The sequence below is a fragment of the Chiloscyllium plagiosum genome, unplaced genomic scaffold (assembly GCF_037043375.1).
Source record: "Chiloscyllium plagiosum isolate Xiang-an unplaced genomic scaffold, Cpla_swu_hap1 HiC_scaffold_33, whole genome shotgun sequence".
Taxonomy (NCBI): Eukaryota; Metazoa; Chordata; class Chondrichthyes; order Orectolobiformes; family Hemiscylliidae; genus Chiloscyllium; species Chiloscyllium plagiosum.
Genome location: NW_028270171.1, coordinates 11098650 through 11115291, shown reverse-complemented (window position 1 = coordinate 11115291; position 16642 = coordinate 11098650). Strand labels below are relative to the sequence as shown.

The window sequence follows — 16642 nt, the reverse complement described above, 5'->3', positions numbered from 1 at the left end:
TGTACAGTAATTGGTTAATCGTTTTGTGATCGCCATGATTGAGACTAGCTATGAATTCTGGAAATTATAGCCTCCAGTTGCAGTGTGCCCAGAGCAATCACCTCAATCTCTAGCTCAGTGACATTATTGTTACACGCTGCCCCTCTTGTTTAAACAGGGAGAAACACATTCTCACTGGCTGAAGGTTAGTAATTAGAGGACATGGATTTAAACCATACCAAGAAGGAGAGTCGCTCTTACAGGGAGTCAGCATGGATACAATGGGCTGAACAGCCTCCTTTGTGCTGTAACCATTCTATAGTTTTCTCAGATATTCAATGGGCCGAACTGCCTCTTTCTACGCTGTAGGGGTTCTGTGATTCTATAAGGATTGTATACATACAAGCCACTTGAACCCTGCAATTAGATTGCAACCTTTCACTCACTCATCAGTATCTTCAGCTGTCGTTCAATGGTTGTGTCCCCATCTCCGAGCGTGTGAGTTCACACCTCAATCCAGAACTTTGGCGCAAATAAACAACATCATTGGACACTCCAATGAGTTACTAAGGCAGTCTAGTGCTGCTGGAGGTGCCATCTATCAAATGACACATTAAACTAGGGCTTTGTCTACCTTCATGGAAAGGCAGAGGATTCTCTGGTGGCACAGTAGTTCAGTGGTTAGCACTGCTATCTCTCAATATCAGGGACCCGAGTTCAGTTCCCCCCTCGGGTGACTGTCTGTGTGGAGTTTGCACATTCTCCCGGTGTCTGTAAGGGTTTCCTCTGGGTGCTCCAGTTTCCTCCCACAGTCCAAAGATATGCAGGTTAGGGTGGATTGGTCATGGGAAATTGCCCCATAGTGTCCAGGGACATGCAGGCTAACCATTGGAAATGCAGTGTGACGGGGTAAGGGGCTGGGTCTGGATGGGATGCTCTTTGGAGGGTCAATGTGGTCGCAATCAATTGAATGGCCTGCTTCCACCCTGTAGGGATTCTGCGATACTTTGAGGGAGCGCAGGGAATTCTCCCCAGCCTATAATTTATAACACAGTCAGCCTCCAAGAAAGAGATCCAACTGCTGCCTTCTTGCTGTGTTGATACCAGCTCTCCATAGTTTGAATAATCGCACTTTAATCTGTGTATAAGGAGAACTCTGTCTTTAAAGTCAATGTCAGTTCCTATCTCTAATATCTGACAAATGTGTACAGATAACAGCCATACATATGACTGGTCATTTGTGCAGTGCTGCTTGTGGGAGCTTGCTGGGTACAAATTGCTTATGGTGTTCCTTGCACTGTAACATAGAACGACAACTGATCCAAGAACAATGTTACCATTATAGAGGGGTTCCCCACTGTTATTAGACTTTTGAACTAACCTCTCAAACTAAATTTAATGTTGACCCCGCTCTCTGTGCACCTATCCTGCAACCGTAATATTGTATTCCTCGCTCTGTTCTGTTATCCTGATGCACTTTGTATAGTATGATCTGCCTGTACTGCTCGCAAAACAAAACTTTTCACTGTATTCAGGTACATGTTGACAATAATAAATCAATTCATTAGTGATGCTGGAAAAGAACGTTATTGGTTGTGAAGTGCTTTTGGCTGAAGGTACAGTTCTTTCCTTGTCTTTGCTACATCAGTTCAGCATTGTGTTCGGGGATTGCAGTGAGAATAGATGCCTCCACACCTGCCCTACCCCTGCACCTATTGTCTCGTGTCTATTGTCTTCACTGGGCTGCTCTCAAGGTCTTGGGGTATTGAGCTGCCAAGAGAGGAAGTAGTTTTTATTTTCCAGAGGCAAGCTTGGAATCAACCGGTTATGTGCTTTTCCTTGCATGTGTGTTTCAGACAAGGTCCTGGAGGTGTTGCAGAGTTTCGCTGACCTGACATTGAAGGCCCAGGAGCAGGCAGTCTTTAAATGTGAGGTCTCGGATGAAAAGGTGACAGGCAAGTGGCTGAAGAACGGGATTGAGGTCAAGCCCAGCAAGCGCATTCACATCACCCATAAGGGCAGGTAGGTTCCACCATCATCCCCTTTCTCACCACAGTGATCCACTGGATTCCTTCGCCTTCCCCAGTCTCCCTCCAAATGCCAAATCTGCAGGGTCAGGCCAACTTGACCCCCCCAGCCCAGTCCTCCGAGCTTTAACTGGTCTGAGTGGTCGTCAGTAGACACATGGCAACTAGATACGGATATCACAGTCAGTTTTCCTTCTAAATAAGGAAGGAAAATTATATCCATCTGCTCCAGTACGTTTGATGACTACAGTTTTACCATAGAGTGGCATTTTCTAAGATAATTTCTTCCCTTTAGATGCTAATCATATCACTATCTCCTTCTCCATCCGCTACTCTGGCTCAGTAAACACATGCACGTGCACCCCGTCCTTTAAAAAGTTTTTAAAAGCTTCAACCTTTTTCTTCCCCCGAACACCACTGGGGTGGTCATGCCCGAAGTGCAAGGACGTCCAGCAGATTCCCTTCACACCGTAACGTTCCTGGTGTCCAGTTGAGCTGCTGGTATCATGGGGTTTCCCAGCTCTGGCATGTGTGCTGATCCAAAACACGTCCCCAGCTCTTGTACAGTCACACTGCCTCATCCTTGTTCCTCCCCACAGGTTTCACAAGCTGGTCATTGATGACATCACACCGGATGATGAAGCCGATTACACGTTCATTCCAGATGGTTATGCTCTCTCCATCTCTGCCAAGCTCAACTTTTTAGGTACGGGCCACTTCACTAGCTCCCATTCTATCAGTTAATGCACACAATCTACTGAGCACTGTGGATGAGTATAGATTGTGTATGTCAGGCTGTGATTGGGTGCACACAACATATAGAGGACTGTAAATGGGTACATTAAATATGTACAGCTCTGTAAATGGGTATATAAGATCTAAAGAGGTCTGTGATTGGGTACACATTCCATATGCAGGACTGTAAATGGGAAAATACAATCTATGTAGTAACATGATTAAATATTCATCCTATATATAAGATTGTGAATGGGTATGTACAATCTATAATGGATTGTGTTTGGATATAGATACTGCACTGTAAACAAACCAAAGGTTTATACTGTTCAACGATTCTGGATGATGTGATATTAGTCACAAGATAGTGAGATGGATAATTTGCAGCCTACAGAATAAGGTTGCCAGTACAATATTCCATTTATTTTATGCAAGTTACCATTATAGAGGGGTTCCCAGGAAAAGGTGGGCAAGCGATGGGGCAAGCAGAGTGTGGCAGAGTGTGTTTCTGCAGGTATACAGAGCCCTAGCTGGACCTCATTTAGAAAACCATGCCTTTGCAAAGATACATCAGCCTTGGAAGGAGAGAAGGTCTCAATTCACTGGAATATTCCCGTGAATCCGAGGATTAGGTTGTGAGATGGTTTTATTGAAGTGAGGCCAGTTTTCCCTGGGGTTGGATGATTTTTCAGTGATTTGGTTAAAGTTTCCAGAATTTTGAACAGAATGGATGGAGAGTTTTTTTTTCCATTGTGGAGGGAGTCTGGGACTAGTGGATGAACTAAAAGCAGAGGCAGAGTCGAGAATGTGGTGCTGGAAAGGCACAACAGGTCAGGCAGCATCTGAGGAGCAGAAGAATCGACATTTCGGGCATTGGCCCTTCATCACGAAATGTTGACTTTCCCTGTTCCTTGGATGCTGCCTGGCTTGTTGTGTCTTTCCACACCACACTCTCGACTCTGATCTCCAGCACCTGCAGACCTCACTTGCTCCTAAAAGCAGAGGCAGGAGATAAATCAGGAAGCGCTTTGTACAAAAGGTGATCAGATGCTGGAGGTCTCACCTACGAAGAGCAAAATAAGCTAAAGAATACTAACTATGAGAGTTTTGGCAGTGAATGATATTCAGGAAATCACAATAATGATATCATTGAACCAAATGGGTGCATGGAGTTCAGTCATTGACCAGTAGAATGGGCTTGAGAGGCTGAATAGCTTCTTGTTGCTCCGAAGCTCCTATCTTGGCTCATTGACAAACAACAAACAGCAACCAAGCTCAATGTCTGGTTTCACTGTCCAATTTATTTTCACTCTCCCTTTCTCTTTGTGTCTTCCAGAGATCAAAATCGACTACGTCCCCCGCCAAGGTGAGTTTTGGATGTGGTTTTGAATGTTGTGGTGAAGTCGTTCCATTGCAGTATTGTGTTTGCATTTTAAAATTAAACTGAGTGATCAGCCAAATGGATTGTCATGTCTTGAGTAGGACCTCTGTCCGAAGGTGAATGCATAATCTGAGAAATATAATTGTAATTGCTTCTGAAAACAAGAGTCTTGTTCTCTCTTTGCCCCACTCTCTCCCTCTTTCTTCCTTCTCTCTCCTCTTGTTTCTGTTCTTTTTTGCTTAATTCTTTATCTGATTTTTTTTTTTCATGTTTCCTCTCTGGGATCGTGTCTTCCTGTGTCTCTGTCCATTTTTTGAAATGTGATTTTTTTCACATACAGAGCCTCCGAAGATCCACCTTGACTGCACAGGCAGTGTGGTTTCCCAGAATACCATTGTGGTGGTCGCAGGGAACAAAGTCCGATTGGATGCTGATGCCAGTGGCGAGCCCCCTCCCACTATTACCTGGTACAAGGCTGACCAGGTAAGTCATTCCCTCAGATGCTCTTGGGGCAACTAATTTCTTTGTTTGTAATTGACCATTTGATTCAATGCACTTTGAACATACACACACCCTGCAATCCTCCAATGCCTGGGCTCCCTGGATTCTAGCCCCAGATCCCCTCTGGGACCCTCTGGACACCTCCCAGAACCCTCTGGATACCTCCTGGGACCCTCCGGACATCAGCAGAGTCACGGAATCATTCAGTGCAGAAGGAGATCAGTCAACTTATTGTGCCCGCATTGGATCTCTACTATCCAATCCACATCTACTATCCAGTCTGGCTCTATTATCCAGTCTGATCTACTATCCAGTCCCTAAATATTGTCTAATCTGAATCTATTATCTAGTCAGGATCTATTATCCAGTTCGGGTCTATTATCTAGTTGGCATCTCCTGCCTTTTCCCCATATCCATGCACACTGTTACTATTCACAAAAGCCATCCAATGCTCCCTTGAATGCCTCAATTGAACCTGCCCCAACCATATCCCCAGGCAGTGCATTCCAGACCCGAACTACTCACTGTGTGAAGAAGTTTTTCTCAACCTCACTTTAAAAGGGTGATCACAACAAGAATTGAACCTGCAGACCTCCAATAACATCTTGATTAACATTGAAGTCAGATGTCTTATCCAATAGTTAGATGCCTTTATCCAGTAGGCCACATAACCACCTCCTGGGTGCTCCAGACTCTCATTCCTGAGCCTTCCAGGATATTGAAGTCTGACTACATCCCATAGTGACTGCCAGATGGATGACTTATTAAAAAACTGCATTTCCATAACAATTCATGCATATCTCAGAGCATATTAAAACATTATGCAGCCAGTGAAGTTGTGACAGTTAGAAATACAGAATAAAGACAAACCAATTTGTTTGTAGAAAGCTTTCTCTAAATGAGTGTGATAATGACCAGGTTATCTAATTTTAATGATGTTGCTTGAGGATGAACATTAGCCACCAAGAAGAACTACCCCACTCCACTTCAATATGGTGCTCTGTATGCCCAAGGGAAGGCAAGACGGGGCTCTGTTTAATGTTGTTGTTTAAAATCCACCACCATCGACTGTGTAGTTCTCCCTCTTTAGTAAGACTGGAGCTGTCGGCCTAGACTTCATGGAACTTGAATCATCAGAAATAGGAGGACACCATTTGGCCCTTCAAGCCTGTTTTGTCATTCAATATGATCACAGCTGATCATCCGATAATTTCCCCTCTTCCTATGCTGCCCTGTTCATGCTTTCTACCCTGTACCCTTTGATCCCTAAGGCCCTAAGAATTATATTTAACTTCTTCCTGGCAACACTCAATGTTTTGGCACACCCACTGTCTGGATGAAGAATCTTTTCCTCACCTCAGCTCGAAATGGCCTTTGTTGCACCCTTAGATTGTGACCCCTAGTTCTGGACTCCCGAGTCATTTGGAACATTCATCCAGCATGTAGTCCTGTTAGAATTTTATAGATTCCCCACCCCCACCCCAACCATTTCTAAACTCCAGTGAACATTGTAGTAACTGATCCAATCTCTGAAGAGTGAAGAGTGGCAGATGCAGTTTAATTTGGGTAAATGTGCGGTATTGCATTTTTGTAAAGCAAACAAGGTCAGGACTTAAACAGTTAAAAGTAGGGCCTTGGGTAGTGTTGTACAACAGAGAGACCTAGGGGTTCAGGTACATAATTCTTTGAAGTTTGCATCATATATAGATAGGGTAGTTAAGATGGTGTTTAGCATGTTTGCCTTCATTACTCAGACCTTTGAGTATAGGAGTCGGGACATCACATTGAGGTTGTACAGGATATTAGGGAGGCCTCTCCTTGAGTACTAAGTGCAATTCTGGTCGCTCTGTTCTAGGAAGGATATCATTAACCTGGAGAGGGCTCAGAAAAGATTTACAAGGATGGGACTTCTTTCACCTAGGTTGAGGGGTGATCTTATTGAGGTTTATAAAATGATGAGGAGTATAGATAAAGTGAACAATAGGTGTTTTTTTCCCTAGGATGGGGAATTTCAAAACTGGGGACATATTTTTAAGGTGAGAGAAGAAAGATTTTTAAAAAGACTTGAGGGTCAATTTTTTTTAAATGGAGAGTGGTTTGTGCGTGGAATGAACTTCCTGAGGAAGTGGTGGATGCGGGCACAGTTACAATGTTTAAAATACATTTAGATAAGAACATGAATAGGAAATGTGTGGAGGGATATGGGACAGGTGCAGGCAGGTCGAATTAGTTTAGTTTGGGATGAAGGTCGGCATGGACTGGTTGGACTGAAGAGTACGTTTCCCTGCAGTACGGTTCCTCAAAGAGTCCACACAGTTGTGCTCACCAACCTCCTCAAACCAACTGAACCACAGTTGTTGTCCACCAACTTTAAAACTGACGCTAGTTTAACGTTGGGGTCGGAACTGATGGAGTAACCAAGGTCCCAAACTAGTTCAACAGCACGCTGTGGTTCAGTGGTTAGCATCGCTACAATACAGTATCAGGGACCTGGGCTCAATTCTACCCTTCACCGACTCTCTGTGTGGAGTTTGCACATTCCCCCAATGTCTTTATGTACTCCGGTTTCCTCCCATAGTCCAAAGATGTGTGGGTTAGGCGGATTGGTCATGGTAAATTGCCCTGTACTGTCCAGGGATATGCAGGTTAGGTGGATTAGCCATTGAAAATACAAGGTTGCAGGGGTAGACAATAGACAATAGGTGCAGGAGTAGGCCATTCTGCCCTTCGAACCTGCACCACCATTCAATATGATCATGGCTGATCATCCTTAATCAGTATCCTTTTCCTGCCTTATCTCCATAATCCTTGATTCCACAATCCTTGTGAGCTCTATCCAACTCTTTCTTAAATGAATCCAGAGACTGGGCCTCCACTGCCCTCTGGGGCAGAGCATTCCACACAGCCACCACTCTCTGGGTGAAGAAGTTTCTCCTCATCTCTGTCCAAAATGGTCTACCCCGTATTTTTAAGCTGTGTCCTCTGGTAGTGGGGAGGTGGTGGGGGTCTGAGTATGATGCTCTTCGGAAGGTCAGTGTGGACTCAATGAGCTGAATGGCCTGCTTCCACACGGGAGGGATTCTATGATTAAGCTAACAAGATGGTGCAATCAAAGAAAGTATCTTGATTCGTTAACTTCATGTTTAGGAACTCACAGATGTAGAAGGACGCCTACGTATTGAGACAAAGAACAATATCAGCAGTCTGGTGTTGGAGGGTGCACTGAGAGAAGATGAGGCAAAATACAACATTCTGGTGCAGAACCCAGCGGGGGAAGATAAAGCCGTCATCTTTATCAAAGTTGTTGGTAGGTGTCTGAGGGATGGGCAATGTGGTAGGAACAGATGCATTGGTTTTAGAGCAAAAGGAGCAAAAATGTTGATCAGAAAAGAGAGGGTAATTGGGCAGCCAACAATCTGGATTTTGGAGAAAAGATTTCGAGCAAAATTCCAAACACCAGAAATATTTCCCAATTTGTAGAGACATGGAGGTTTTAGTTCCTGAGGTAATCAATGAACTTCAACTCTCGGAATTTAAACTTTGATCCTCATCCTGTTTCCAATTTCAAACTTCTGTCTGCTCTGGAAAAGTTTTGGTTAAAGAAGGAAACTTATAATTTTCAGGATAACTTGTTTGTAATCTTTATTTATTTATACATTTGTGGAATTTGTCATCAGTAAGGCCAGAATTTGTTGCCCCTTCCCTGTTTGTCCATGAGAAGGTGATGATGAGTCACCTTCTTGAACCTTCTGTGGTGTAGGATTACCCACAATGCCATCATGCGACAACTCTGAAATGGCCGAGCAACCAAATCAAATGGTGTCAGAGTCCCATGGAGGCCTGCCTTGGGAAATTATGCAGTTCTCTCTGAAGGGAATCTGAGACCTTTAGGCCATCCAGCACTCTGAATGCTTGGTCCCCTCTTAGTGACCCTTAATTCTGTTGAGCTTCCAGTGAGGAGCAGTGGTAGTTACATTGACAAGCCGACAATCAGAGTTACCGAGCCTTTGTTTTGCAGATGTCCCTGACCCCCCTGAGAACGTCAAGATCATTGGCATTGGAGAGGATTGGTGTACCGCGGGTTGGGATATTCCAAAGTATGACGGTGGCCAGCCCATTACAGGTAACGGGTGTTCCAGGGGAGAGGCTGTCGATGTTAGGAAGGGTAGGGGCATGGGTCCGGGTGGGATGGTCTTCAGAGGGTCGGTGTGGATTTGATGAACTGAATGGCCTGCTTCCACGCAGTAGGGATTCAATGAACCTTATGGGAGAGTCTAGGACCATACAGCATCATCTCAGAGTGAGGAGTCACCCATTTAAGACAGAGATAAGGAGGAATTCCTTCTTCCAGAGGGTGGTGAATTTGTGGAATTCTTTACCACAGAGGTTTGTTAAGGCCATTAAGTGTATTCGAGGCTGAGATAGACAGATTTTTAATCAGTAAGGGAATCAAGGGTTATGGGAAAAGGCAGGAAAATGGAGTTGAGGATTATCAGATCAGCCAAGCTCTTATTGAATGTCAGGGCAGACTCAATAGGCTATTCCTCCGCCTCGGCCGTATCTGCTCCCAGGAGGACCAGTTCCACCACAGAACACACCAGGTGGCCTCCTTCTTTAGAGACTGCAATTTCGCTTCCCACGTGGTTAAAGATGCCCTTCAAGGCATCTCATCCACATACCGCCCCTCCGCCCTCAAACACCACCCCTCCAACTGTAACAAGGACAGAACCCCCCCGGTGCTCACCTTCCACCCTACCAACCTTCACATAAACCAAATCATCCGACGACATTTCCGCCATCTCCAGACAGACCCCACTGCCAGGGATATATTTCCCTCCCCACCCCTTTCCGCTTTCCGCAAAGACCTTTCCCTCCGTGACTACCTGGTCAGGTCCACGCCCCCCAACAACCCACCCTCCCTTCCTGGAACCCTCCCCTGCCACCGCAGAAATTGCAAAACTGCACCCACATCTCCTCCCTCACCACCATCCAAGGCCCCAAAGGAGCCATCCACATCCATCAAAGTTTCACCTGCACATCCACCAATATCATTTATTGTATCCGTTGCTCCTCTACATTGGGGAGACTGGACGGTTCCTAGCAGAGCGATTTAGGAAACATCTCCGGGACATCCGCACCAATCAACCCCACCGCCCTGTGGCCCAACATTTCAACTCCCCCTCCCACTCTGCCGAGGACATGTAGGTCCTGGGCCTCCTCCAACGCCGCTCCCTCACCACCCAACGCCTGGAGAAAGAACACCTTATCTTCTGCCTCGGAACACTTCAACACCATGGCATCGATATGGATTTCACCAGTTTCCTCATTTCCCCTTCCCCCACCTCACCCCAGCTCCAGTGTTCCTGCTCAACACCGCCCACATGACCTGTCCTACCTGCCTATCTTCCTTTCCACCAATCCACTCCACCCTCCTCTCTGACCTATCACCTTGATCCCACCCCCATTCACCTGTTGTACTCTTTGCTACCTTCCCCCACCCCCACCCCCACCCCCCTCTCATTTATCTCTCCACTCTGCAGGCACCCTGCTTCTATTCCTGATGAGGGGCTTTTGCCCGAAATATCGATTTTCCTGTTCCTCGGATGCTGCCTGACCTGCTGTGCTTTTCCAGCACCACTCTAATCTAGACTCTGGTTTCCAGCATCTGCAGTCCTTGTTTTTACCTCAATAGGCTAAATGGCCTAGTTCTGTTGCTCTGTCTTATGGATAAGGACAAGCTAGGGAGACAAGGGACTCTGAACAGCAGAAGAAGCACTGTAAAATAGCGCATCTTCTGAGAGTGCAAGGCTGGATACTCAACGCCCTGGGGCAGTGTTCCCCAGACACTCTGTGCCCCCATTTCAGGGTTTGAAAATCCTCATGCACCCTCAGTGACAGGGAGGGGCTTTTGGAACTGGATAACAGTTCTTGCCACTTGGTCTGAACTCCACCATTACTACGTTGGAACTGGTGACCCCACAATTTCAGCCCATGACCCCACTTGGGGTTACAACCCTTCCCCTCCACTAGGGAAAGCCCTGACCTACTGGGAGCCAAGGGAGTGTTTGGGACGAACAGCAGGCATTAGTCTGTAGGAGAACTACACAGAACAGGCAAAGCTCCAACAGCTTGAAATATAGCTCACACACAGCCGTCTCAATGCACTGAAAAGAGTGAGTTGGTTTCAGTTAGTTAAGCATCTAGGGAACAGGAGAATCGACGTTTCGGGCATTAGCCCTTCTTCAGGAATCCTGAAGAAGGGCTAATGCCCGAAACGTCGATTCTCCTGTTCCCTAGATGCTGCCTGACCTGCTGCGCTTTTCCAGCAACACATTTCCATCTCTGATCTCCAGCATCTGCAGACCTCACTTTCTCCTTCAGTTAGTTAAGGGTTATTCTCAGTCATATTGTAAAAGCAAATGGGAACCACAGGTGAATGAAGACTGGTTAGAAATGTAGGAGCTGTACCATCAGCAGGATAGAGCTAGCTTTGGCTAAAGCACAGACAATGTCTGTGAAAACAGTGGGAAGGCAGCAGGTAATATAAGGAACCTGGATGGAGAAATGTGGGAATTGTCTGTTGTAATATATTGTACAACACTTGGAGATGTCTGCAACCCAGTGGAGTTAGATTTACACTTCACAGTGTGTTTACACTTCACAGCGGGTTTTCAAGAAAGAGATAAATATTTTTCAAGAAGGAGTTAGATATAGTCCTCAGGGCTAAAGGGATTGATGGAAGAAAGCAAGAAACCAAGTTGAATGATCATTTTGAATGATGAAGCAGGCTCGAAGGGCCGAATGGCCTACTCCTGTTCCTTTTTTTAATGTTTCTATGTTTCCTTGTGTGCAAAGAAATGATTGTTTGACCAGAATTGACTCCTGTACAATATCTCTGGTCTGTGCAGTAGTAGAGATGGTGCATGGGCTGCAATGCATTGTGGGGGCTCTGCAGTCTCAGTGGGACTTGGCTCATCCTTTGCCTCTTCCTCCAGGTTACCTGCTGGAAAGGAAGAAGAAAACGAGCATGAGGTGGATGAAGTTGAACTTTGAACCTCTCCAAGACACGACCTTCACTGCCACTCGGATGATTGAGGGCTGCCTCTACGAGATGCGGGTATTTGCTGTGAATGGCATCGGCATCTCGCAGCCTAGCGCCTCCTCCAGGACATTCATGCCACTTGGTAAGCCAAGGGCAGTGTGGGCAAGCGTATGGCGATGGTCAAATGGATGAGTGGAATTCTACCAACAACTGGGGCGGTGTGGGGTGAAGTTACTTTTTAATTGTGAAGGGGAATTTGACCTCCCATGGTGGCTTTTAGGAGACATTTGTCCCTTCCTGTCTTTCTGATTAAGCGGGCATTGGGAAGCTGGGTGGTTGTAAGCGCCTGGGTGGAGGGTCATGGCCAGGCTAAGGCTGGCCAAAGGTGCCACACCAAACCCGCCACTGAGTGTATACTTTGTGTCTGTAGCCGTGCCTGGTGAGCCGTCGCACTTGTGCGTTGAGGATGTCACAGACACCACAACCACCCTGAAGTGGAGGATACCTGAGAAGATCGGTGCTGGAGGTGTGGATGGATACCTGATTGAATACTGCAAGGAAGGCTGTGAGTACCGCAATGTTAGCTGGCACCAGGGATGTGGGGGTGAAGGGGGTCCTCCGGATTGGGAGTGAGACAGGCGGGCACGTGGGGGATGGGGGCCAACACCCGTACCATCTCGCCCCGGGGGAGGGTGAGGGCATTTCTGACTGGAGGTGGCATCGGGGCAGAAAGGGCTACCCACCTGCAAAAAAATGCCTTTCCCCAGTTAAAGCAATGCTTCATCCCACCGTGCCCTGGACACCACACAGAGGGGGTTGGCACCTCCCCAAAAGTGGAGTCTCAAGCCAAGGTTTTTGTTGTGGGGGGTCATGACCTCTGATGCAGCAATGGCCACTTTGGAATTGCACTCCCCCCCCCTCTCACCCCGTCTTCTCACCTCCAACCCGCGCTCCCCCAGTTCTCACTGGTGTCAGTGCACTGACTCCAGAGTGAAGGTTTTGGGGGCACGAGATTTGTAGAGGGGGTGAAGGAGTATGGTGGGCTTTAGTTGCTGAGTGGGGCATGGGCGATTTCTATTTTTAAAGAAACTACCATCTTGCAGTAATTTATTTGCAACAGCAATTAGATTTTCAAGATATGTCCCTTAGGCCATGGCTATCATTACAAGATAAATGGCACCTATTTAAAGGGGCCATACCATTCTTAATATTCAACGTCCAACGTCCAACGTCATTATCTCAGGGCTCATTATCCAAAAATCCTTCGTCATAGAGTCATACATAACGGAAACCAGTCCATGCCGACCATGATCTCAAACTAAATTAGTCCCACCTGCCTGCGCTTGGCCCATTTCCCTCCACACCTTTCCTATTCATGTAATTATCCAAATGTCTTTTAAACGTTGTAACTGCACCTGCATCCACCACTTCCTCTGGAATTTAATTCCACACACGAACCACTCTGTGTATAAAAGTTGCCCCTCCTGTCTTTTTTTAAAACTTGCTCCTCTACCTTAAAAATATGCCCCCTACTCTTGAAATTCCCCCACGCTAGGAATACGATCCTTGTCATTGACCTTATCTGTGCCCCTCATGATTTTATAAACCTTAATTGTCTTGGGGGTCATGACCCACTGTTTGAGAAACCATCATTCAGGGTCAGTTAAAGGCCATGTTTCTGAGGTTGACTGGAATTCCCCACCCCTAGAGATCCCTCTCCCCACTAGAGGACCAGAGCCTGTGATAAATTTTATTCAAAAATGTTATAAAGTTGTTGAGAGGTTGCCTCGAGATGGAGTCGCCATCTTCCCCTCTTTCAATCTCAGTTTGCAGCTTCTTCTGCGCTGCAGTGACTCCTACTGGCCAATTCGGGGAAGGTCACGGCCACTGCTCCTGAAACAGTCCAGGTCCCATTCCAATCCAAAAATGGGCATCAACTGAAAACATGAAATCTTACTCCGTAACCCGGAGAGATACTTGATTATTTAAGTGGAGCTAACGCTGACAGCCAATTAACATGGAAGGCCATTCAGCCCTTCAAGCCTATTCAGCCATTCAATATCATCATGGCTGACCTTCTACCTCATTGGAGCTTCCACCCATGCACTATGAGCTATTGAGGTGGCTTGACTGGATGGGCTGTCGAAAGGATGGGGCAATCTACAACAAGGAGCACTGTTTAAAAAAAGGGCCTCTCCTATTTAATATGGAGGTGAGGGGGCATTTCTTCTCTGAGGGTTGTTAGTTTTTGGAATTCTCTGCCTCATCGAACAATGGAGACTTGGGCATTGAATGTATTCAAGACCCATTTGGATAGGTTTTTGGGATGACAGAGGAGTTGAGGATTATGTGTGGCAAATGAGGGAATTGGGACTAAGTCCACAATTGGCATAATCTTACTAACTAGTTGAGGAAGCTGAATGGCCTATCCTGCTTTTATTTCTTATGTTGAAACCAGTTTCTCAACTTCCCCAATCCCTTTCATAGAATCATTGAATCACACAGTGTGGAAACAGGTCATTCAGCCCTTCAAGTCCACGCCGACCCTCCGAAAAGCATCCTACTCAGTTCCATTCCTCTACCCTAATTCTGTAGCCCTTTCGGTTCCCCTTCCACCTGTGTAGCAAACCACTTGTCTTCCATGACCATTCTGATGATAATCCAGTTTGGATCGGGGAAGGAGTGGAGCAGAGCCTCTGCTGCTATTCAGCTGCCCTCACTTTACCTGAGTCCATCCATCTGAGTTTTGATTCTGAAAGCTCACAATGTTGTCCTAACTGCAAACCCTCTCTGCCTCTCTGCAGCCAATGAGTGGATTGCAGCCAACACTGAGCTGGTGGAGCGTCTTGGATTCACTGTGAAAAACCTCCCGACAGGAGAGAAGATTAATTTCCGTGTGCGGGCAGTAAACATAGCTGGAAAAAGCGAGCCCGCAATTCTCTCCCAATCAGTCACTATCCGCGAGATTGTCCGTAAGTAAAACCAAGATGAACAATGCAAAAATAAGAGTACTTGGGTCAATAATGGAAGTTTTAGCTTTGAGGGATCTGGGAATACAGCAGTGGAACCCAGGATCAGGAGCCTACGTGTGATGTTTCTCCTCTGGGTGAAATCCTCATAATCTTTTAGTAACTTGCCATAAATCCTTGAGCTCTGCCTAAGGAGGAAGACCCTTTGTTAGGATCAGCAGCAGCACAGGAAGACCATTTAGCCAGTCCCTTGGTTCCAGCATTCAGTTTCATCATGGACAATCTGTATCTTAATTCTTCAAATAAAACCAAAATACTGCGGATGCTAGAAATCTAAACAAAAACACAAAATTTGCTGGAGAAACTGGGCAGGTCTGGCAGCATCTGTGAAGAGAGAAACAGAGTTGATGTTTTGGGTCCACAGTGAATCTTCTTTGAGTGCATTATGAATATTCAGACAATGAAGCATCATAGTTCCCTACAGTGTGAAAGCAAGCGAGTTGGCCCCTCTGAAAAGCATCCTAGCCAAACCCACCTCTCTACAGTAGCCCTGCATTTCCCATGGCTAATCCATGGCCTGCACATCCTTGGACACTATGGGCAATTTAGCATGGCCAGTTCACCTAACCTGCACATCTTTGGAGCCTGAGAGGAAACTGGACATGAGGAGAATGTGCAAACGCCACACAGCCTGAGGGTGGAATCGAACCCAGGTCTCTGTGCTGTGAGATAGCAGTGCACTGAGCCACCGTGCAACCAAATCATACCAGACTCAAAATGTTAATTAGGTTTCTCTTGACATAGATGCTGTTAGGTTTCTCGAATGTTTTCTGTGTTGGCTTAATTCTGTTTGCTTGCCATCGCTCCACCCTCGTCTGCCATTAAAGGTGTATCAACCTGCCTGGAATGCTCTGAGTCTCTCAGCAAGCGTAGCCTTATGAGTGCAGATCTTTCTTTCGAGTCATAGAGATGTACAGCACGGAAACAGACCCTTCGGTCCAACTGTTCCACCGGACCAGATATCCCAATCTAATCTAGTCCCATTTGCCAGTACTTGGCCCATATTCCTTTAAACCCTTCCTATTCATATAACCATCCAGAAGCCTTTTAAATGTTGCAATTGTACCAGCCTCCACCACTTCCTCTGGCAGCTCATTCCATACATGCGCCATCCTCTGCATGAAAGAGTTGCCCCTTAGGTCCTTGTTAAATCTTTCTCCTCTCACCTTTAACCTATGCTCTCTAGTTCTGGACTCCTCCGTCCCAGGGAAAAGACCATGTCTATTTATCCTATCTATGCCCCTCATGATTTTATAAACTTAAAACACAAGGTATAATCCTGTAAGTGGGAATTAAAGATCACAACATGTGATGAAATGAGTCCTAGAATGTATTACTAAAGATACCAATCAAAAGCATATCCAGCATGTTTGAGTCAGGCTGGAGCATGGAACTTCCCACCCCACAGTGAGTTAGGAATGTGATATATTCCTTTAAGGGAAACTTTGGTAGCTCAATAAACACACAGGAGAGGAAGGAATGCAAGGTTACTCTAATGTAAAAATGGGAGTGTAAATGCAAGTGTGGATCACTTGGGCTGGATTAGTTGATTAGGGATACAATACATGTAAAGTAATATAAGCAATACTGTGCTGCATGGAGTTCAATTAAATAGTTAGATAGCTTCTGATCAAGTTGTTATTGAGGGTGCCAATTAATCACCTGTTTAATCCTCAAGGCCATGGCAGTACAGACTTGCTAAGGTGCTCTGTTAACTTTATGTTCCTTTCTTTTCCATGCAGAACACCCAAAAATCTGGGTACCACGGCAACTGAGACACACATTCATCCGCAGAGTCGGCCAACAAATCAATCTAGTGATCCCTTTCCAGGTGAGGAGTTTTTTGTGTGTGAGAGCATGGCTTGGGATATATAGCTACAAAGACGTTATCAACTAGCTCCTTGGAAGGTGGTGTAATGGTAAAATCACCAGAGTTTTACTACAGAGG

At 46.0% G+C, this 16642-nt stretch overlaps 1 protein-coding gene across 4 annotated transcripts in view; it reads left to right on the top strand.

The window, feature by feature from the left end:
- mybpc2a (myosin binding protein Ca) overlaps positions 1-16642 on the top strand; it is an 86748-nt gene that overhangs the window by 45102 nt on the left and 25004 nt on the right. For all 4 annotated transcript variants that reach the window (XM_043679656.2, XM_087978273.1, XM_087978272.1 and 1 more), the window contains exons 16-25: positions 1836-2001; positions 2606-2712; positions 4078-4107; positions 4463-4605; positions 7771-7930; positions 8642-8746; positions 11619-11807; positions 12096-12230; positions 14470-14637; positions 16437-16525. In XM_043679656.2, coding sequence (XP_043535591.2) covers positions 1836-2001; positions 2606-2712; positions 4078-4107; positions 4463-4605; positions 7771-7930; positions 8642-8746; positions 11619-11807; positions 12096-12230; positions 14470-14637; positions 16437-16525 — 1292 coding nt within the window. The remainder of the gene's footprint in view (positions 1-1835; positions 2002-2605; positions 2713-4077; positions 4108-4462; positions 4606-7770; positions 7931-8641; positions 8747-11618; positions 11808-12095; positions 12231-14469; positions 14638-16436; positions 16526-16642) is intronic.